The sequence below is a fragment of the Phaethon lepturus genome, unplaced genomic scaffold, assembly GCF_000687285.1.
Source record: "Phaethon lepturus isolate BGI_N335 unplaced genomic scaffold, ASM68728v1 scaffold6111, whole genome shotgun sequence".
Lineage (NCBI taxonomy): Eukaryota > Metazoa > Chordata > Aves > Phaethontiformes > Phaethontidae > Phaethon > Phaethon lepturus.
The window spans coordinates 63,214-86,782 of record NW_010518392.1 but is presented as its reverse complement, the minus strand read 5'-3'; the positions used below and the strand labels follow the sequence as shown (position 1 = coordinate 86,782).

The following is a 23,569-nucleotide window of genomic DNA, read 5'->3' as shown; positions in this document are numbered from 1 at the left end:
GACTCCTTTAAATGTAGCATAACCACAAATACTTTTTTTAGAAAATGTGCTAGCTTGTTCTTTGTAACAGACATTAATATTAATTACTAGATTGAGATAAAGCAGAAGTTGTTAATGCTTGCTATTAAAAAAAAAGAAGCAGAAGCTATTTCACTTTGTTATTCAGCATTCCTGTTTCAACGGAGTGTATGCAGGCAGAGATCCTGACTGGCCCAATGATGCTGTCACCTAGGACCTGATCCTGCAAGGCACTGAGCAGTGCCGACCTGTCAGCGTGGCAGAAGGAAGAGCAGTCAGCACGTTGTAGCATGTGGACCCTTCAACACTCAACAGTAGCATGAGGCAGAAGAAAATATGATCTTGTGTGGGAAGGGTTGGTTTCTCTTTTAAATTACAAAGGTATTCAGTTAATTCATTCTTGTATCTTTAAATGCAAAGATAAAGCAGGCGCTAGGTCAGCATGCATGCTAACTTTAAATGAGAGAAGATTCAGCCGCCACCTTGGGTTTATCTACTGTCTGTGTATGAATAAAAATGTTATGTATCATTCTGCCCCCAACTTATAATACAAGTATCTATTAATGTGAGGGTCGACCACTATTGCATTACTCTGTAGCACTGAGGGTTTAATTTGGTTTTAGTTAAAATTTAACTGCCTCCCCACTAACTGGGATACAAGCTTTTCTGAAACCAGTTCTCTTCCTAGAGGAATTTCACATTAAAGCTTTAACATTAGAAAATTACGTGAACATTTTAGAATATTTAAAAACAGTAATAAAAAGGTCAGTTCCTTCTAAAATAAACACAACATTTGAAGCAGAATAATATTTTAATAAAATTAAATCTAAGTATTCACAAAGCATTATGCACATACAGTACATACTGTATTTAAAGCCTACAGACCTTAAATCATTTTATTCTAATGTAGTCAGCTTTGGACACAAGCTAAGCTTACTTGTTTTGTAATAAGAAAGTTTACAATTGTTCCTGAAAGTAATTTTACATATATACATATATATAGCTCTATATCTATACTCCTACATGTAAGTGTAGGTATATACACACACTTGTGTGTATGTGTGCATATAAATATATACACACATACGTACACACATATGTACATATATAAAATACACACATGCACACATACAGGAATGTGTGCACGGTGTATGTGTGTGTCCACATACATATATACCCTATCTAGGATCATTGTAGAGGGGCCAGTCAGTCAAAACAGATAACTACAAACAACCACCCTAAAAATTATAAAACAAAACTGTGTAAATTATTTTTAATTAAACAATTTGTTAATAATTTGTATTGAACAAAAGGAACACAGTCTTCTGTATTATACAGAAATTAGATTTATTGCATTTGATTATGTTTGTGTGACAGATGAAGAGTACCTGCCTGCTCATGACAGCTAACTTCTATGATGCAATTTAAAAAAAAATACGATACTCAAAACAAATTATTCAATTTATGAGGTTTTGTGGATGTGGCCTATGGTGATACTTTCCAGCATGTGGCAGAGTTTTCCTGTCTCCAAAAATACTGCCCTACTTCAACTAGTTTGGAAGGAGGCTGGTTTTTCTCTCCTAATTGAAGGAGAGAAAGAACCTTCAGAAGACCTTCAGAACCAACCTAGAAGACTTGGTTACCTTATTCTTTCTCTAGATTCAGAATCATTGTGGTTTATTGTAAAAAGCTCACTACAGGAAAGATAAATCAATTTTCAAAAGTGAGCTAGAAGATTTTGCTTGAATTTTAGCTTGGTCAGGTAGGCGTGTTTTCTATGTGAATTACTGTTATTGGTCTCCTATTTGCTCTGAAGACATATCCACAATAAAATACTATTTCCATGACAGTAGTAAATGGTAATCTCCATGCAACATAAACTGTAATTTCAGAACATGCATGTTATTTAAAAAAAATAAAAATATAAGGTGCCTTGAGAATGCTGGCAGTTTTACATTTGGAACATACAGTTATTGTGTGTGTATATATATATATTTACATCAGAACTGCCCAACTTTACCTTACAAGCTTCAGATTTAGGAAAATATACAGTACTTTTGCATATAATGGTATATTCCTTGTAGCCCCTGAGTCAAGTATAGAGGATTTAAATACAAAAAAAAGGAAAAACAGCCATTAAAAGCACTTACATTTTTATGTGAAATAATAGTATAAAAGTATTATTTCCCAGGAAGACCCGGATCAGAAACATGCCTATGAAGACTCAAGATTCCTACAGTGCTTAGTGAAGATTCTGGCAAGGAAGGGTGCCTCATTGGCTGGAGATAAGTTTTACAATGCTGTGGTGGACACTCTACAGACTGGTCACGTTCTTGATCTAAAAAAGAAGCCAGGTTGTCTTCTGAGGCTGTGTTAAGATGCACTCCACTTGAAAGGGATTCTTTGGATTTAAGTTTCGATTTTTCAAGGTCTAGAAATTCAGGACACTGAAAGGGAGGAGAAGAAACAAGATGGTAATAATTAAATTGGTTTCTTCCAGGCTCTTGTTCTGCTCAAAATTAGCACATTCATATGGTTGCTGGAAAACCATGTTTGAAAATTAAGCAGTGTACTGAAATATTTTTACATGGCACTGCATTTGATTTAATGTAATTAAATGCAATTCTGATGATTAATTGTAGAAGCCTGGATATCTTGTCCCCTTCTCAGACTTCTGTGGCATCAAGATACACACATGAACAGCCCATTCTCAAGGACTGAATATTCTTGAGACCTGATCTAAGAGTATGGATTTCAACATTTCTGAATTTGCAATTTTGTTTCATACATAACTCTGGAATTTCAACATTCTGAACATTATTACCATTTGGATTCCAGTTTCAGCATTCAGTTCTTCTTCACTGTTAAACTTGGAATTTGGGTGAAGTGTGCAGTGTGCCTGCTGATGTTTGCAGAGGGTGCCCATATTTCTGTTCAGAGATATGTGTATATATTTTGTGCAGGTATCTGCACAGTAGGTTTACACTTCTGAAAACTACCGCTGCACATTTGCGGCCCTGAAAAACTTTATGCATGCGAACTGATGCCTTCTGAATGTGTTGGACTTACTATGCCCATACGCGTTCCAGCATACGCATGAGGAATCTGACACAGCCAAGCATGCTGGATTTACTAATCGTATGCTACATCACTGGTTTGGGATTCCTAGATATATAGCAGCCTGTTTGGAAATAATATGCCACATCTCTGCCCAAGCTGTTAAACTCCAGAAATCCAAAATTTGGAAAATCATAAAATTTTGCCCGAACAGAGCTGGAGTGGAAAACATGTATCGGGAAATGCAGATATGTCACAGCTCTGTAGGTTCATATTTCCAGCAGTATCAAGGGACTGGACATAACAACGGTTTTAGCCACTCCCATATCCATATGTGTGTAACCACCATGCTGCATCAGCTGGACTTGTCTGGTCTGTACCTTGAGGAAAACATAGTCATGGTGCTTCTCAGGACTTAATGAATGGGATCTATGGCAGATGCATGCATGCAGGCAGGTCTGATGCTAGGAGGTGTTTGTGGTTTACAGCCGTGTCTAGTATTTGTGATTTCTGCTAACTTTTGAGAAAAGCATGATAATTAAGTAGATCAGTCTGATTATAAGATTGTTGTATGGATCTCTACAACGATCACAGAAAATGCGGCCTCTGGAACTGTGGCATCTAAGTCCACTGTGGAGGTGCCAGCTCAAAATAATAATATTGTATTCCTTAAACTAAGTGAACAAGCACCTAGATTGGTATGCTTTTCTTCCATCATAAGCTAAAAAGATGAGCCAACCTCTTTTGATCCTATGGGACATGAACACACCTGAGATGAAGGACTGAAACTTCTGTCCGTTTTAATTGATGCTGCAGGCTGAAGCTTTTGTATCACCCGGATTGCTGGCTGTTGATACTCTGCACTTGCAGTCACCATGCTATAGGCAGGCGGAATGAGTGTTGACTGCTTTTGCAGAAGCTGCAGGATGGTTTGGATATCAGCAGTCATTTGGGATTCAAGTCTAGAGAAGTAACACAGAATCAGTTAACTCGTGGTCAGGAATAGGTATTTTTTAACATACTTATTACAGATGCATTCAAGAGGGACCTGCAGCTTATTAATAAACAAACTATTGCTTATTATGACATGACCATGTCTTAAACAGGAAAGAACAGAAGAGGGAGTACTGAGCCCTTCCAAAGCTTGCTGGCTCTACCTTGCCTTTGCAGAACATATCTGCACGCTTGTCTCTGATCTTTTTGCTACATTAAGAATGGATTCATTACTGTCCTTTATGTTTGCCACAAAAAGTGACATGGGGGACCAGGTCTTTGGTTGAAATTAACTGGAATAAATGTACTCTCTTCATTGTAACTAAATTGATTTGTATTGTCTGAGGATGGGACATTATTTCTGATGCATCTGACAATTAATTCTGACAATCCCGATGCTAATATAATGCACTGAAATAAGCAGAAAATGACATTTATGTTTTTCCACACTTAGAAAATGAAAGATGTTTTCAAGATCATGAAAAAGAGCAACAGTCCAAGTCTCCTTACTGTGAAAATTTATTCAGGCCTCAGAATTACTGTCAACATTTCTGATGTTCAAATTTAGTAGCTTTTTTCTCTCTTTTTTTCCTTTTCATAAATTTGTACATGCCTTTGGAAACACTTGAGCTGCTTATGTTGTTCATACTTACAATTCCATAGCACTGAAATGATTTTCAAATGGTCTTGCCAAGATCCATGACAAACTCAGCAGCAGGTAATGCCTATGGTGCCTCCCCAGCTGCTGGAAGGCTACGAAACATGCTATGACAGACTGTAATACAGATATACAGCCTTCTGTATTGCAACTCATCTTCTGACAGAACAAACAAACCTTTGCCAGCAGCCTTTAATGTTGTGAATATTACTACTTGGGCTCCCTACAGCAGCAGAATTGATCCTGTGCTGACAGATTTTTGCTTTCACCAGGTGCTTCACTGTTTGGTATTATTTTTTATCATGTTGGAGTTGTCCATTGCCTGTGTCATTTATTTATAAATGCATCTATGAAATTAATCCGAAAGGGTACACCCAAAGGATATTTAGGATACTGTTTCGTCCTCTACCGGGAGAAGCTGTTTTGTGACATCAGCTCTCGTAAAGAAAGGCCCAAACCCAGAGGTTACAGCCAGTCATACCCTACTCGCCCTTTTGTTCAGCTCCCTTGGTTCTTTGATACTTGCGACTGTGCTGATACCATGCAAGCATGATGCTGATGCCACCGGGGAAAATACTGCAGCAGCAGCAGCATGCCACCATCCAGAGAGCTTCCATCTGCTAAACCTGGGCCTTAACATCTTAGTGAATAAAAGGCATATAGCATTGGAGGACTTGCATCCACAATTGTCTTTGGCTTTGAATTAACTCTAAAATTGCTCCCTTCTTACTTTGTTAGCACTTGATGGGAGTTTCCTGGTACTTCAAATCAAAGAATACCTCTGGTAGTCTTTATTCATCATAATTCCATACACATCTTCTCCCTCCTTTCTCCAAAGTTTAAAATAAGTTCATGTCATGCTACCCAAGGATGAACAAACAGGACAACCTTAGATACTTGGCCCACAGACTCCATGAAATTCCAATTGCTTAAAGAGGAGAAACAGAGATGGCTCTAGGGCCATATTCCTCATACAAGGCTTTCCATCCTTCTATATCCATTTAATAATTTGAGTGTTATGCCAAGCCTCTAACTTGGCATGGAAAAGGTCGGAAAGAAGTGACCCTGGTTTTCAGTCCAGCAGGTCAGATCTAACATAAGCAAGATAGAATATTGTCTTTTACATTCATAGAAGACCCAGCAAGACCCAAAATCCTGAAAGCATAAAAAGCTTTAAGAACATGTGAAGAGTTAAAGAATAAAATTATTTCATAAAATCCATAACAATTTAAATCTTAGTTTATCAACAGCAATGATATTTTCTCCCTTAAAAAATACTGAGAACTTGCATAAGAATTTGCTAAAACTATGGGTAAATTTGAGGTATAACTTCAGTTTCAAGAGCTTAAGATTTCAGGAAAAGAAATGTAACCAAAAGACTATACAGTGTTGACGGGAAACATGCAGCTGTTTAGTTACGTGGCATTTACAGTTACTTAGATTACACGACTTTACTGCAATTAGAAATTACAGCAATTTAAGCTTGCATGTTAAAAATGTCTTTTTAATGTACTATACAGTATTCAGAAATGAAAAATACTATGGTTTGATTGGCTTATGGTAGATGAAGGAAGCAATATGCAGTTAACCTGGTTTTAAACTGATTGCTAAAATATACAGCACAGAATGCCAATGAAGAGCTAATAAAGTATAATTAGGGCTGAGTGTGTGTCATAGCATTTGTCGTGGAAAAATATTGAAAGTAATGGAATTGCAGAATGAAAATAAAAAAACCACAGACCTGAGCATAGGGCATTTTAAAATTAAGTGAAATTACATGGTAAATTATAGTGTAGGATGGATCAGAATTCTGTAACCATATTTTAAGATGCTATAAGCTATGCTGCTTAGCTGCCAGCAAAGAGTAGTGTACAAACGAGAGAAGGAAGAGCCATTTTATTAAGCAAAGGTAATAATGAATTACAAAATCACAGAATCATTAAGGTTGGAAAAGACCTTCAAGATCATCAAGTCCAACCATCAGTGCAACACCATCATGCCCACTAAACCATGTCCTGAAGTGCCATGTCCACATGTTTTTTGAATACCTGACAAAGAAAGCATCTGCTTTCTGTTGTAACAAGTAAAAGTATTTTGCCTTTGCAAACTCCCATGTCCTACTTATTATAGAGGCAGTTGCAAAATCCATTAATGCATCAAAAGGGGAATTTGTGTTTTTTAAACAAGGCAACTTTTATTTTGCATCTCCAGGAAACAAAAAGTACTTCAGATATCGAAGATACTGAAAATCATCATTTTGTGCACCTATAAATATCTAGGGATCACTGTTAAGAGAACAACATTCTGGGTGAGGTGAAATTTAAATTTAACAAGTTTAGGTGCATCATTACAGCTTCTTCATTGAAATGTTGACTTCCTAAACAGTCAATTGAAGAGAAAGGCTCTTCTGCAAGGCAATTCAGAGCAGCTAATGTGGGTACCCAGAGGTAAGTGACATGAATATTCTGGCAATGAATTAAAAATTTTGTACCCAGCCTTCCCAGAGCAGATTTTCCCAAGAATCTGGAAGACTGAATGCAGGTGATATTTAGGCTTCTCAAAATACATATAGGCAACAAAGTGATAGTCCCATCAGGCATATTTTTGTACTTTTGAACTTCTGAAGGTCTGAATGGTTTTGGAAACTTCCTGCACAAATTCATTCCTATTGTAGCATCATTAATATCAGTTGTATTATGTACTTTTTCACATATATCTTTTTTTTTGGTCATATCTCTGTTTTTACCTGTTGAGTTGTTCTTGAAGTAAATCTAATCGATTCTCCACTTCCCCGTATATAAAGTCACTTTCAGTTTCACAAATGCCCCATGTAACATGGGGTAATGCTGGCTGAGTTGGGGAGTCCTGATACTCCTGGATGTTCTCTGGCTCCCAATCTCTTTTGTCACTGATATCTGATGAAAAACAAACCATATAAAAGTATCGTTTCATATACATTCTGTTGGCACCCCTCAAGCATCCCACTTACTAGTGTTTCTCAAAACTTCGAAAATCAGATTGGTATGCTGGCACACTGCCTGAACAACTCTCTTTGTTCCTTACTACTGTTTAAGTAAAGATAAAAGTGGTCACATCCAAAAGTTATAAAATTCTAAACTAACAATATCAACATGCTAACATTTTGAAGCTGTAGATAAACAAGCAGCTTCGTCCAGTCAGCATTATCAGAGTTCTGCCACTGAATGGCTCTTATTTCTTTAGTTTTCTTTCTATTATTTTACCAATGAATTTTCAGTTTTTTCAATGTGTGTTTTTTTTTTTTTTTAGCAGTTCACTGTTCAATGAAGTTAGAAATATTTGATCTAAGCTAAGCGGATTAAATGATGTACTTGAATGTCTTTGATTGTGTGTATTTCAGAGACCTGGCTAAAACCTCTTCTCTTGCCCTTGAGTGTGCTGTTGAAGTGTATTTACTGTTTAGCTTTTTGGTGTAAAAGCAGGACTTGCTGCATTGCATTTACAGCATTGGACATGCATTACAGTGGATTGGAATGCCCTCTTTAGATAAAATTGCCAGACCTCAGCTAGCTGCCTTTCTTACCAATAATTGTAACACTGCTTGTCTTAACAAGGTTGGTGAAGTGTAATATGTTTTCTCGCAGACAGAGGCCATTTAATGCAGCTCATATTGCTTGCAAAGGGATACTGGTTATTATTTTCAAAACCAAAATTAATTCTCATTGATGTAGTTTTTAATATCACTAGTCTCCAACACAACCCTTACATCATAGTGTAAAGCATGTCTCAGAGGCTCTTACAGTGCTGTGGGGTGGAAGGTACCCGTTCATTTTGTTTAATAATTTGTGAATCCTAGAAGAATGAAATATTCAGCATTGCTGGGTCAGTCAGAGATCACTTTAATATTAAATGAAGCTTCACAGTAAATAATAATTCTTTTTTTTTTTCTTTTTCTTTTTTCCTGTTTGAACTACAGGTAAAATTTTGCATTAAGATAGAGAAAATAAATTTATTCCAAGCTGAAAGAGGTCCAATTGCATAACTACGATCTTACGAGTTTCAGCTAGCTTGATGAATTTAGTTCTCCTTCTAATCCATATATATAGTATATACAGTATAGAAAGTATACAAAAACATACTCTTTATACGAGCCATTCATAATTACTTATTTATCTCCAGTCCTTTTAAAAAAAAAAGATGATTACTTCAGGCCCCACCCTGTACCTGCTGTGCCTGAATTCCATCTCTCTTATTCTTCTCAGTTCTTGGATCTCTCTGTGATCAAACACTGCACTTTACTACCCAAACAGAACTCAGCGGCTCTCCTTCCTTTTGCCTGGATTTCTGATTTGAGCTATTTCTCCTTCTTCTTTCAATTCACTTAATTTACACCTCTGTGCATTTATTAATTAGTTTACATTCCTGGCTTTAGGCTGTTTCTCCTGTTCGCCAAGCTGGTGAAAGGTTACAAATCATTTATCGCGGGATATATTAGTTGTATTAGAATGAAGATCATGCTGTCAGCTTTGCAGCGACTACAGGTGACATATTTAGGATGAACAGTGCTTTTTCTACATCTACCCCCAGCCCCCTCAAGCCTTCGTTACTTTGAGTGAATCTGTTGTCATGCAGACAGTCAAAAATTGCTCAGTACCACTCAGATTCTCCTCTGCTGTGATAAAAAAGGCTGCTAAAACTTTAACACCTGTTCAGTAGAACTCCCATTAGGGTTGTATTTGTAATTATTTAACTTCGTGAAGTTACAGAACGTATTAAAAGTTCTTACTGCGCTCAGGCTGCTGCTTCAACATACAGCTGGACAGAATCCTTGACTGCTTACAAAGTGTCCGCCTCTGTTGTATGAGCAGTTGGATTTGAATCCCACATGCCCCAGTAGTCCCTGAATGGTGTGCTCAGAGCTTCTCCTAACACTTCTCTTGGCTCTGCATGCTGATAACTCAGCATAGGTTACATTCATTTCACACTGTGAATTATTTCTAAGCAACCATAGCAGCCAGAGCCATGTTTCAAGGAAAAGAGAAAAAAACATAGTGTGGGTGACATGAGAGGTTTGTTCAAATGCTATTAGCTAATCCTTTTCAAACACATCTTTGGGCAGTGCTGCTCTAAGTAAAGAAATTAAAAAAAAAAAATCATGCTTAAATTTAGTATTTCAAGCAGATTTAGCCAGGAAGGGGAGCTCTTACTACGTGACGTGGAGAGGGAGGCTTGCTTCTCTTTTTTATTGGAGGAAGGTGCTTACTGCATTGTCTGATCTTCGGTTAGCAGGTGGTAGAAAGTTTCCTGGAGCTGTAGAGAGTGTTTGAATTTCATGTGACATGACCTATAGCTGATTTTGTGTACTGAGCAGAAGGAAGGGGAAAGAGATTTCGTTTTGGCTACACAGAAACTTGTTCAGCTTCTCAACCACTTAAGCCAACAGAAGGAAATAGCAAAACAGTGTCAGAGAAGCATGTAATTTGGTGTTAGCAGGCACACATGGCACAATTTGCAGTGTCCAAGGAAGTTGGAAAGCTCTCAGCAAAGTGAAGGTTGCAGACAAGGACAAATTCAGAGGTAAAATTCTATACTATGGATGTTGTAAATCCATTGGATTTACTTTTAAGTAGTGAATTTCAGGAGTATAAACTAAAAATATAGGCCATACATTTCATTGCTTTTTAATGTCCTGTAAAAACCAAGTTGTTGGTTATTTTACACAATAAATAATTCAATAAAATCATATATTTTTCAATGCCGTGGATTATACCAGGGATATCACAGCTGTTTTTTGTCCCAGAATATGTATTTGTGGACTATTACAATAAACATTAAATTTGTGACAAAGCAAATGAATTGGCACTCAAATTATAAAACCACTTCATACACTATAAACAAGTTAATACACTATAAGACATGGTATTGTACTGTTCTAAGCACCTTTTCAGGTAAATTCCACATACACATGTATCCCTAGAAAAGCCCAACGGCAGTTACAACGTTATAACCAACTATACTCTTCCAGGGCTTGAAGAATCCTAGACTGAGAACTAAATTGATAAATGTATAACTTGGTTCACTTGAACAATCAATCTTAGAGCCCAAGTGATGACCAATTGAAAATAGGAAATCGCATTTTTCCCACAATATATAGATTGCCAGCTATGGGAAAATTATCAGTCTTCTCAAAAGAGCTGTGTGTTTAACATTACAAGTTGCATTTCAGGATTATGAGAGAGAAGTTTATGCAGTTTCTGCCCACATTATCCAATGCATAGTCTTTCCATTCATCAACAGTAACGACCAAAGCTTAAAACAAAACAAAAGGTAATTAAATATGTATCAGTCACAGTGGTAATGAATCGTGGTAGCTTTATACAAGTGCATTTGTATTCAAGAATTATATGTGGATTATAAACATACATACATACAAGCAGAGTTTATTTCAAAATTTCATTATGTTTATAACTACTTTTATGGTAAGTTATAACCACCCTCTAATTAATAGCAGGAATAAGAATTTAGTTTAAAACATGTATCAATCAAAGCTGATACCATTTTATTGACCTTGAAGTTTTTATGAAAGTTGCAAGAAAGGTAATGAGCTTTCACACACATTACCAGAAGTGCTAGATTACAAAGTGGAAAAAAGAATGTGGTCTTAATCAAAATATGTAACCTTTAGGCATGCCAAATTTAGCTCAAATAAAATCTGTGATAGGTTGCCTTGGAAAACGTTGCTATAGCTGCAAAGACACATTTCTGGCTATTGGTGGAGGAAAGGTAAGCTTTGAAATTGCATTATGTGTGCAACAAGTTTATGTGGTGCAGATTTATATAGCCCTAACCCGAGGAGACCAGGCTTCACATAGTCATACCTTTGAAATGTAAAAACTACATTGTTTCACCTGATTAATCATTATGACACTTTAAAATTATAGCCTAAAAGCCTAAACTTTATTGAGTGATGGTAAAATGGTTAAATTTCCTCTGTGGAATCAAACTGCTGGGGAAAAGAGTGTTAAACAGTAAATATGTAATTCTTACCTTCAGACTGAAACAATTACAAACAAACTTTCAGTAATAGTTAAATTGCATATTAATCTGAGTCTTTTCATTAATTTCCTTTCACATCACTGAGAATATTAATATTTTAGCATATTAGATGTAATTTTAATTACGTGATTTAACTCTATGTGAAATTAACAAATTGCTTAATAGTTTTTGATCATTTGTCATTATCAAAAGGCCAAATCTTTGTTCTTGTGTTTTACTTATGGAAGTCAGGATTTCATCTGTGTGATGTAATGGTATTCCTTTTAACCAACACATGCAGCAAAATGGGATAGCATTCTTTCAAGCTATTATGATTTTTTTTAACTTAATTTTATTTGTGCCTTGTCAATACAGAGAATGAAACTAATTACCTGAAAACATTTTTTTTGTACATGTGCAACCATCACTAGGTTTATCTATCTCTCGTTATTTAGGTTTTTTTACTGTCACCCAACCCTGGCATATCAAACATCCTTTGAGGGATTATTTATTGCTTTGAGTGCAGTTTTCATCCATGGACACTCAATGAAGGCCAGTACCAGCTGACAACTTTAAAGAGTTTGTTTAAATGACTTTCCTAAGGTGGTTCAGTTACCAAATTGTGTATTAACAAAGCCTGGAATAGCCTTTTGGAGGGTCTGTAATCCAGTCCCACAGCCAGTGTATTAAACTACACTAATCCTTTTGAGAAATAATAATCTTTTATCTAAACTGTTTTTTCTTGCTAACCTTTCAGGAAACACAAAAGAAAATGTTGTGTAAAGAATCAATAGAACCATTCAGAAAATGATTTTTTATAATTAGACTAAAAAAAGTTGTCCACTCAAACTTTACAAAATAGCATCAGATAGATTACCTTTGCAAGAATTGCTTCTTTTGCCAATAAGAATTTCTTCTGTGGCATGAACCATTTCTTCAAAGTCCACCTCTGTGGTTTTCTCTGTTACAGATGGGTAATCAGCTATCCCAGAGAACAGGGGCTTTTGCTCATCTTCAATGGAGGACACAAAAGATGATGACCCACTTCTTTTCTCCTCGAAGTGTTTCTTAATAGATTGATAGTATCTGGTGGTGTCCCCTGAGGGTTCAGGATCACTCTGATCATCCTCTTTGAAATAATCTGTTAAATAAAAACAATTGTGTATGATAATATGCAGTTCATGAAACTGTGTTCTAGTTTATTCTGGTCTGAGGATGGAAATGATTATGATATCAGTTAGGAAGTTCACTGTCTCTTAGAATAAATTACTTTAAAGCCTTTTTTGATTCCTGTATTGGAGGAGATTCTTACTTCTTTTGAAGTTCTAGAAGACATTTGCATATATGTAGTAAGGATTCGCAGTCCCTAAACCATAACTCATTATGCAAAAAGTTGCTTATATCAAAACAGCAAAGGCTTTATTCAACACAGTCCTCCTGTTTTCTCACTGTTTTTTCCAGGTGAGGTTGAGATTTGAGAAAGCCTTATATTCCAAAGTTTTAAAAATAATTTATTATTCCACTCCCTCTTCCAATTTCTCACATTTTTTGGCATTTCTCACAGTCTTGACAGGCTAAGTCATGCATCTCAGACTTGGTATCAGAACTACCCATTTAAGTTGTGCCCACATAAAAGCATCTTCGCTGATTATAGTTTTCCCAGAAAGGGCAAATGTATTAATCAACCCCTCAACCTCAAAATGCCTGGGCCCACCTAAACAGAGAGCATAGCTCTCCATGCTCATTACTGTCAAACCTATATTTAGGATTGGTATGGTAGAGAGAAGCCCTACTTGTACAAAAAGAAGGGAGTTCCTTGTCTGTCTTTGTGGAATCATCTCAAAACAACTTTCCGAATTAGCCCAAATTCCTTAGTCTTTAGAATTAATTGCAATTAATTCTCTGAACCTCCAGTCTTTTGAATAAGAAGAGTACACAACATGCTGTGATATATAGTAGCAGAATACCAATCAAGTTGAGAATGAATCTTTCATTAATCACATTCAAGGTCTGTAGTGAGGAACAGCAGATTCAGTCCTCTTAAGAAGTGGCAAATAAAACTAGATTTAAAGCAGATGCCTTTAAAAACACATTGTAAGAATTAAATAGGATTTGAACCCAAAAATGATCATTTATGAATGTAGAGAACTCCTGATCTCTTTTCAGCATAAACTTGAAAGCTAATTTCCAATTCAATATTTGATCTTACCTATTTTTAACTGAAATGTCAAGATAATTTCAATTTTGCTATTTATTTAAAACACATTTTAGCAGGGTAGTCTCAACAACATATAAATACTGTAACTAGTTTGCATTAACTTCATGGGGAGACAGCATGATTTCCCATCTGCTTTGTGCTAATTACTAATCAACATAGCTCTGCAATGTCTGTAGTCTTTACAGCCTACAACATTTAGTATATTCCCTAGGTTTCTTCTCTGTTTTCTGGTCACTATAAGAAAATGAAACTGTGGCCTCATCCAATCCTCTTTATCTGCACATAAAGAGAATGCAATATCTGTACAGAACACTCTACAGGAGTCCAGATATCTGTGAGCAGTGAGGGCAGGTAATGGTGAACAAAACAAAACCAATACTAAAGCTCCTGTAACTGTACCCTCTAGAGTCTCCAAGGGCAATTAACACAGCCCTGGACTGAAGTGACTTTATTTGGCTTCTGTTAAGCAAGATTACTAGCTATAAGAGATACTCTGATACTGCAAAGGCATCAACACAAATGCAAATGGACTGCTGGTGTAAAGCTCTTCGGGGATGCTCAGACTGGAGAGTCAATTACCATGCTCTCTGCAATTCCATCTCCAAAACAGTACAAAAGCAAAATAAAGCTTTGTAAGAAAATTCTAATGTAAATGTCTCCCATGGCTTTTCTTGTGGGAATATATGGTGAAATACATACAGTCACACTACAGTAAATTCTCTTATTTACTTACTACTTGACTGACTTCAACCTGTGAAAAAGACCTCCTAATGAAAGTTTGAAATTGCCATTTTTTAGTATAATTTTTTATGTTCACGGGATTTTGTGAACTAACAGTAGCTGTAATGAGCACCCTGTGGAATATAAATCACTCAGTGGACTAATTTTAAGAGGACATCATTGAGACTCTAATGAAAAAACTGTATGGCAGCTGAATTATAGCAGACTGTCTTAGCTGTGATATTCACAGACTACTAAAATATCTAAAAACAAGAAGCCAGATTCTGCTAATGATTACACTGCTGTAAAACCAGGGTAATTCAATAGATATCCCTGCATTTAGTCTCTATCTGTATCAGAACAACAGAACGTATTCTTTTCTCAATGCTGTCCAGTTATAATGAACTCACTGGCATTAGAATAAAAGCAGAGATCTGTTGAATGTATGGTCCTGCCTACTGAAATCAGGGAATATTTGTTCATCAGCTATATGCATCTTTGACTTTACTGCCATTGATACTCTGCACCTAGAGTAGGAATTAAAATGGGAACTGCATTTTTTGTTTGGCTCTTCAGGACCTGATGATGGTGTAAGCTCTGTAACTCGGCTCAACATCTTAGGAGTGCCTCTGTAGCTCAGTTACAAATAATATATAGATAGTGCTTTATTCAGAGTGTGAATTTCTCCAATTCCTCCTTCTTTTTATAATGAAATCCAGTCATTGGTTTGTAATGAATTTTCCAGAAGAGTTTTCTATTTGTGTACGTGTACATATAGATAAATTCACCTTCTATCACACAGACTCAAGTTTTCAAAAGGTTTCTCTTCTCCTTTCTCTTCTGTTTCCCAAGATAAATGTAATGCTTAAAAAAACCCCCTCATCCTAGTGCTTCCTCCTTCTTTTTTCAGTTTTCAGTAAGACAAGTTTCACTCTCTGTTTCTGATTTCTAGAAACTATGTTTTGCTGAAGATTATATTTTGTAACTTCCTGCTTTACCAAACATGTACAAACATAATTTACATTCTTTATGGGACTTGCTTTAGCCTGTTATGTGTTTTGGGTGCCTGCCAAGTTTACAGGCAATATCCTCTGACATTTGCTGTCTGGAAATTCCAAAGTCTCCAAAATCAGAAGGTTTGTGTCCTGCTCTTTGTGCTTGCACTGGTGAAGGAAGGGAAGAAATGGGGTTGTCCTGAGGACAATGAAATATAGCTATGGCAGACTCACAGAAATACTGGCATAAATCCAGCTTGGTGGGACGGTTACCAGAGGTCAAACAAGTTTCTTTTGTGTGCCATGGTCAGCATGTAGTATTGAAGTTTTGCATTATTCAAACAGTGGCAGTCTGCATGATCTAGACATATTTTCTCTTAATGTATTAGTCTGCTGCAAACAATATTGGTGATAGTGTCAGTAATATATTACATGTAGAGCAGCATTGTTTAATATTACTGTATTTCCATTAACTGGAATTTGTCATACTTAATCAGGCTAACTACATAGCCTAGTGTTAAAACCTAAGACATTTTACTCCCTTTTTCAGCCATCCAATAAAGAGTTCCATAATATGCCTAGACAAATTCAATTTTGTGTAGGAAATGAGGTGAATAACTTCCTCATCCCCACAGAAAACAATTTATATCCCAAATCATAAAACAGATAATCCTTATCATTAACATGATCTGCATAACTATAAATCTGTTCAGCAGACAGGACATCTTCCCTTTCCTTTGAAAAAACCTACCATATGATTTTCACACTACACCAAGTACGTCCCTTCATAAGGAGAAATGCACACTCTGACTTGGAAGGAGGTATAGCTGATTGCTCAAAGGGTCTGCAGATCTTCAGATCCCCAGCAAGTATTTAGGTTCAACTGTTATTAGCTCTTTCTTATGTGATATTCACAAATATTCCTGTGGTGGTCTAGCTGTCTTTCTCACATATGAACAAAATATTTGCTAGTCATCATGACTATTTGTTATCTGTTCTTTAATTTAAAAAATGTCAGTTACCTTGTCAGAGAGCACAAAAATGCCTTATGTGCCCACCCATGCAACACAGGCAGCAAATATCTGGAACGAAAAGTCAGTGACCAAGCATTTCAGACAGATAGTATGTTATATACAATACCACAAACAGGGTACAAAAAGTGAAAAATCTCAAAGATGTAAAAAAATCAAAAGCTGTTGGTGCATAATTTGAGCACTGACGTTCAAACCATGCCTATGTTTTCCACTATACAGATGGGGAGCAGCATAAAATCAGTCAGGGAAAATGGTAATCCTAATTCTTGCAATCACTGCTTTTCACTTAGTGGCTTAAGAACAATATAATCGATGCATAATATTTATGTAGTATCAAAAATTACTAGTTCTGTGGAGCAGGACCAATATATAATGAGGGGTGATTCCAGAGAAATCTATTCAAGTTGTATGTAGGCTAAACTACTCTGTACAATGCCTATCAGGGATTTTAGGATTATTAAACTGCTAATTAAAATGCTCCTAATTATTTTTCTTTGCTGTTTGCTTCATACTTAGTCGAATGTGACTAGTATGGAGTACATTGCTAAATATAATTGAGTGCCTTCTGATAGACTAGGTAACAGAAGAATATAAAAAAGGAGGAAGCTGATTGCTTGTGAACATGAAAATGAAAAGCAACTCAGTGTCTGGTCATCCAGTGGGTAAGTGTTTCTATGGTCAAGATACACCCTTTTGCTGTATTTTTCATGTGTCTAAGAATAAAAGACAAAAGTTACAGTAATTTGTATTCCTTTAAGATATATTACTATAACAATGAAATCCACAGGCAAGATCTCTGAGGCTTTTGTTCCTGTTGCCGTCCTTTCTTTGACTTGGGTCTTTCAGATTTGGTCTCTCAACCCAATGTACAATTAACATTTTTCCTTGAAAATTAAGTTCATACAGGACCTTCCAATGACAGACTTCAGAATGTATTTTTAATTCACAAGTTCTATTAACTATTTATTGCTTAATTTTAATGAATTTAAAATCTTCAGAGAGAAAACTGTACTGATTTGCAAACAGTCTTATGGGAAACAGTATCAAGAACTTTAGTGGATTTATTTTCCAACGGGAGAAGGATGTGATCCCCACAAACTTTACAAATGCATGACAAGCAATAGATAAAATTCTGGACTTCATTTGGTATGTGACATTTGAAACGAGAGCTACTCCACCTTTGCTACCTGAAAATTTGTCTGAAACTATAGAGATATTTAACCCTTCTCAAATGTCAGAAAGTACTATAACTTACCCTGAATTCACTTAAACAAACCTAAGACATTTATAAATATTGAATTTTAGTGCTTGAGCTCTTGTCCCTCAGAATGAACTTGGCCTATACTCAGTCTCAGAGTTCTGACGCTGCATATCGTGGCATCTGGATGTTTGTCAAAACCAGCCTCAACTGATGTCCTGACAAGGAACATGTCCCAGGAAAGGTCATCTGAAAGTCCATTCCAGAAGATGAACAACTTGAACAAAGTATTCTACCATTTTTCAGCTGAAGAGAAATTTGTCTGTTTTCAGGACAATCTTCTATTGCTGTCATGATCGTCTTAGGTCATGACTGGTGATCAGGGAAACTGAGAGGTGCTGCCTTCATAAACATTTTTGAGTGCCTGCTGAAAGCATAGTGTGCTCCAACAACTGCACATTACCAATACATCCCCGAGGACAAAATAGTACAGAAAAAAGCAAAAACTTTTAAGGAAAGTTTAATCATAAAGTCCTTATAGCTAATAAATTGAAGTGATAAGAAAGCATAAATTAGTATCTCTAGAGGTTTTTCTTGCTCCTTGTTGAAACATCGTTGATTATTATAGCGCTATTCAAGTTAAGTTAACAGGATGTCTTATTATTAGTACTAGAAAAATTACCTACTTTTTGGATGCATTTTGATTCATGAAAACTGTATGGAAACCCCACAAATTTAGTGTGCATGAAAAAAGAAAAGTAGTTTGAAAGATGTGCAAAATGTGTATTGGATAGCCTGAGAAGTTCAGATCTAAATATTTTCCAAACGATCTCAGATGAAAAATTAGAAATCGGTATAGTGAGGAGAAGTAGTTGGTCCTAAAGCTCAGAACACAAACTATACTGTTAAAATCTGCAGTGCACTTTGTATAGCAAGCGTCTCTGAACAGGAAAACTATTTATATATCACATATAATATAGTAATAATGCTCTGTAATAATACAGTAATCCTCTGAACAGGAAAGCTATTTATATATCACATATAATGTAGTAATAAAGCTTAGTACAGTAAGAGAATAAACATAAAAGCTGATACACTTTATTTACTTTTGTTAACCTAAATAATCACATAGTATTCTGGTGGTTAGTTGCACTAGAATTCTCTTTTAAAAGTGGAAAGTTACATTTGCAGCTTTTTAGTTATATTTAGAGGAAGTAGTAAAGCACACAGTGCCTACTCAGTGATAAAGATATTTCTTCACATTTGAGGACCATAGGATTATAAATTTTAGAAATAAAAAAGAGCAATGTAATGAAGCCTGAAGTCATCACATATTCATTAATGATTTAATTTAGGAGCAGTGCCGGATTTTTATGGTAAGATGAGGACTGGCTACAGTACTACAGTTTTTCCTTCTGTGAACATCATAAACAGTTATGTCCTTCTACAGCATAATATCTGGCAGATAATGAAGAACAAGTGAATATAGATTCTTTCCATCAGAGATTTTTTGGATTAAAAATAATCTTTTGAAACAGATGCAGTTATATCGATGCTTGGCCATTTTCAGAACATGGTGGAGACAAGAGTTTTTAGAACACACACATTTCTTGAGACATTTCATAAACTGGTAGAGAGAATTTATCTGAAGTTCCACCAGGCACGTGGATTTGTGTATCTATAAGTCTTTGTTCAGTACCTTGGTATAGCAGATGTCTGTATACCTGTCAGACTTCAATATGTGAAACAATGCCAAAGACTTACAATGGCTGCTGAAACCTGGGGTGAGGAAATCCTTATATTCTTCAGCACACATTTGTTTTCCTCCTCCTTCCTCACTTCTACTCATTGTTTCCCTTCAGATTTCCCACCTATCTTTAGGACCCCCTACTTACAAAATGTACTGTCAGATATGTGTGTGGTGTTTCACTAACACCAAGGAAAATCAATGTCTGTCTAGAAACTGATGCAGGAAGATTCCTACTCCTAGGAAAAGTAGGTTACTGGTGGTATTTTAGGAAAGTTAAAACATTTTCTCCTCTCAGTAGTAAAAAGGTTTAAAGTTCTTATTTTTCTGTGACTGCTTTTAATTCCTTTAATTCTAATTTCATTCATAATGTGGGAACTCCTGAGTCTTCACTGGGGAACCTACAGATACAAACTAGTGAAATTCCATCATTATAGCAAGTCCTTGCAATTTTGCTGAAAGATTTCAGTAGGCTGGAGAGCGATGGTGAAGGAAATGAACTGTACTGGAGAGAGCTGTTTGAATTACTGTTCTGTCTCAGTGCTGCTTGTGAGAGTTTGGCAAGTTAATGTGTCCTTTGCTGTGTTTTCTCTCTGAGCTAAGAAGGTTTGGATGATTCTGGAAATAGGGGACAGCAGAAGATACTGAAACCTCCCCCCAACATCCTGGACTAAAGACCGTGTAACTTTTCCATAAGGATCCATGTTCCTTTTTTAAAATGGACTAAGAAAGTAGCTAGTTTTGTATAACTGAATTTGAGGCACATTTAGAAAGCCAAGAATTTTAAAGCTGAAGTGAGTATGCAATCCTTCATTTATTCTTTTGTGCCATTTTTAGTACAATGGGATAAGTTAGGGATGGAGTGACAGCCTTATCTCTGAATTTTCTTTGCTTTGTCTGGCTTTGTGTCAACTTTAATGCTAATCAGATAATAATGGAAGGACAATTCTTGATTTATACTTCAGGAAATAATACTATACTTAAAAAATCAAAAACAAAGAATTATAAACATGCACCTCAGAAGGGATTCAAAGCAAAGGCCAAAGCAGTTCTCCTATCAAGTTTAGAATTCTCTTATCTTTTACAAGAAATTCAGCTTTCACTGTAGTACTATTATTACTTTTGTTTTCAGAGGATGGCTATGGGCATGTGTGACTGCATACAACATTTTGATCAGATTTGGTCTCTGTAAACAGCATCTCTGGAAACAAATCCTGGAAACAAGACTCTTCTGTGGAAGCTCCCTGAGGTGGCTCCTAGGCACTGTGGTAACAGCAATAACAGTAACAGCAGTGGTGGAAGACCACGGTGAGAGGCTCTCTGATGACCATATAATTTTTGTTAGGGATTTCATGCTGTAGGAAGGATTTAGGGGACATGAGGTCTTGTTTCAAGCCATATGCTGCCTGCCAAGATATTAGTTGTTTCCTGATCATTTAACCACCTGGCACTCTGCCTGAATGTTAGAAACTCTTTTCTTATTAAGCCGAAGCAAACTTCATCAGCATAATACTAACAGTTTAACACAGTTAAGTAAGAGCTTCAATTTTCGTCCAGATTCTTACCCTGCTTTCTTGCTGGGGACACAGCACAGTGCTTGGCTGAGTCATCTATTCATAAAGTAAACATTTAAATAAATAAGCTAGGGGAAGGGGACAAGAATGGGAGAGAGCAGGGGCAGGGGCTGTGTTTCTCCATTCTCTAGGTACTGCTTCAGCTCATACTTTTTGGCAGAAAAACCTGTTCCTGAAAGATTTCCTTGTTTTCTATATGCTTTATTTTATATTCCACTTGATTGTTACAGTCTGTGTCAACATGGGCAAGTGCATGCAATAGTTGTGTAACAACATTCTGTAAGAACTTTCTTTTGTGGCCTTTTAAAATCACATCCATGGAAATAAAAATTCCTTGTTATGAGTTCCCTGGGCCAGCTGACAAAGATTAAGTATCATTAGCACCTGAATCTCTGATTACTAATTTAACAATATAACTCCAGTAGAATTCTTATCATCCTCTCTGCTAGAGTCTGTGGGATGATGTTCTTGGTTTTGGATCACAGCTAAAAATCCAGAGTAATGATTTATTTCAGTGAGGCTATCATTACAATCCCAGTTACTACATCCACGCTGGTTTATTTAGCCAGTATTTTAATTACTCTGGATATGATGGAAAATTTTTATATGCCCTTTAAAAGAACAAAGGATGACTATAATTTAGCTATGTAACAAGTGCAGTTTTATCCCATGACCAGTTTTATCCTTGGAAAGGATTTCATACCTGATTGCTTCTAGTGCTTCAAGAAAATTATGTGTGAGTGCGTGCCAGAACAGTCCAGAATTTTGATAGCCTTCAGCTAAGGGTTACATGAGTTCAAGTTAAATGCAAAGGATATCTTTTAATGAGAATAATTGGACAGTGGAACAGTCCCAAGAAGGTTAAGATCTTAGAGCCAACATTAACAAAACGTGAACAAGATGCTAACAAAAATAATACTGCTTGAACTCCGGAAAAGTCTTCCCAAAGCTTCAAGTTTTCAAGATCTCAGTGAGCTTACTTACACTCCGCCTGGAGCTTTTGCATTTTTCACCCCTATGTTTGGATTTCGTATTTATGTAACCAACTCTAGTGATGCCCCATTCAGCATGGGATAATAGATCTGCACTCAGAACTAGCAATGTATTTCCCCTGAAATTGGCTAACTCCCACAGAACTACTAGAGGAAAATGAGAAATGGCCAAGAAAGTATTGTATTCTGCACTGCTGAAAGAGACAACTGAATGTAGATGGGTCAGCTTGTTCTGCCTCAGTTTTCAGCAGGAGGCTAACTTGCCAGCCCAGCTGAGAGCTTTGTTTGGAACTGCCAGGCAGGAATACTGCTTATTTTAAGCAGTCATGGAGAGAGTTTCTTGGCTGACTGTCAAGCATCTGTGGCAACTGGCTGAGGCTGCACCTGCATCTATGCAAGGAATATCATCCGTTATTCTGAAAGACCTGCAATAAATTTCTTTTGGGTGAGAGCAAGAAGGTAGTGTAAGTTAATTTTTGCAGGGGACCTCTTGTGGTATTGCAGTCCTTTCTGGAAACCAGAGAACAAGCTGGTCCCTTAAGTAGCCTTGTGCCCTTTAAAGTCACATTATAGCAGAGCCCAATGCACTAGCTAAGATAAATCTTTGTTCACACAGGTAAGAAATGGTGGAAATACGTACAGATGGAGTGAGAAGGTCTTGCATGGAATTGGAAAAGTAGCGGTAGTAAGTGCCAGTACATAACAGAGAGCTGTGTTGGTTTTGTTTAACTCCTGATAAAACTCATGCAGGAAGAGTTACCATGGCAACAAGGTCCAAATCAGGCTAGCATGAACTAAAGGCTGAGATAACACAATCCCATTTTTAGCACTCCAAAAGGGAGAAAATCGCTAATGATCACACTAAAGATGGAAACAATACAATTTCAAGCTGCATAATATGCTAGCAGGTCAACAGCTGAACGTGAAGAATGCCAGCAAGAAGGCCATTTCATGAGCACCTCCCCAGCCCCTTACAAATCAATAAGAATTTAGTGAGATGTAAAATATCAAAATATAAAGGTAAGAATACTGGGTGTCTCTCTCTTGTTCAAAGTATAGTTCTGAAATAAAAATACTGTTGTTAAAAGTCTTCATACGACACATATTTTTTACTTGTAAGAGTACTGTGACCAGAATTGCATTTACCAGCTGTGTGTTCAGGAACTCTCTCTTTTCTACTCCAGTTCTTCTGAGGCACTCTGCAGGATTGTCCCAAATATTTATCCCTATACACTAACTATGCTGGATCAAAATATGATGCCATTCCCTCCTATATGTAAAATGTTGAAATCGATAGAATACTACTTTACAAGCCAGTAGTAACCTCTAGTACTCTGCAATCTTGTACAGG

General features: G+C 36.5%; 1 protein-coding gene across 1 annotated transcript in view; it reads right to left on the bottom strand.

Moving 5' to 3' along the window:
- Window positions 1-1,927: 1,927 nt before the first annotated feature.
- Window positions 1,928-23,569, bottom strand: part of KCNH7 (potassium voltage-gated channel, subfamily H (eag-related), member 7) — a gene marked incomplete at its 5' end in the record, with an annotated part of 81,110 nt that continues 59,468 nt past the window's right edge. Inside the window, 4 exons of the mRNA XM_010296712.1 lie at window positions 1,928-2,465; window positions 3,845-4,037; window positions 7,473-7,641; window positions 12,618-12,881. Coding sequence (XP_010295014.1) covers window positions 2,199-2,465; window positions 3,845-4,037; window positions 7,473-7,641; window positions 12,618-12,881 — 893 coding nt within the window. The remainder of the gene's footprint in view (window positions 2,466-3,844; window positions 4,038-7,472; window positions 7,642-12,617; window positions 12,882-23,569) is intronic.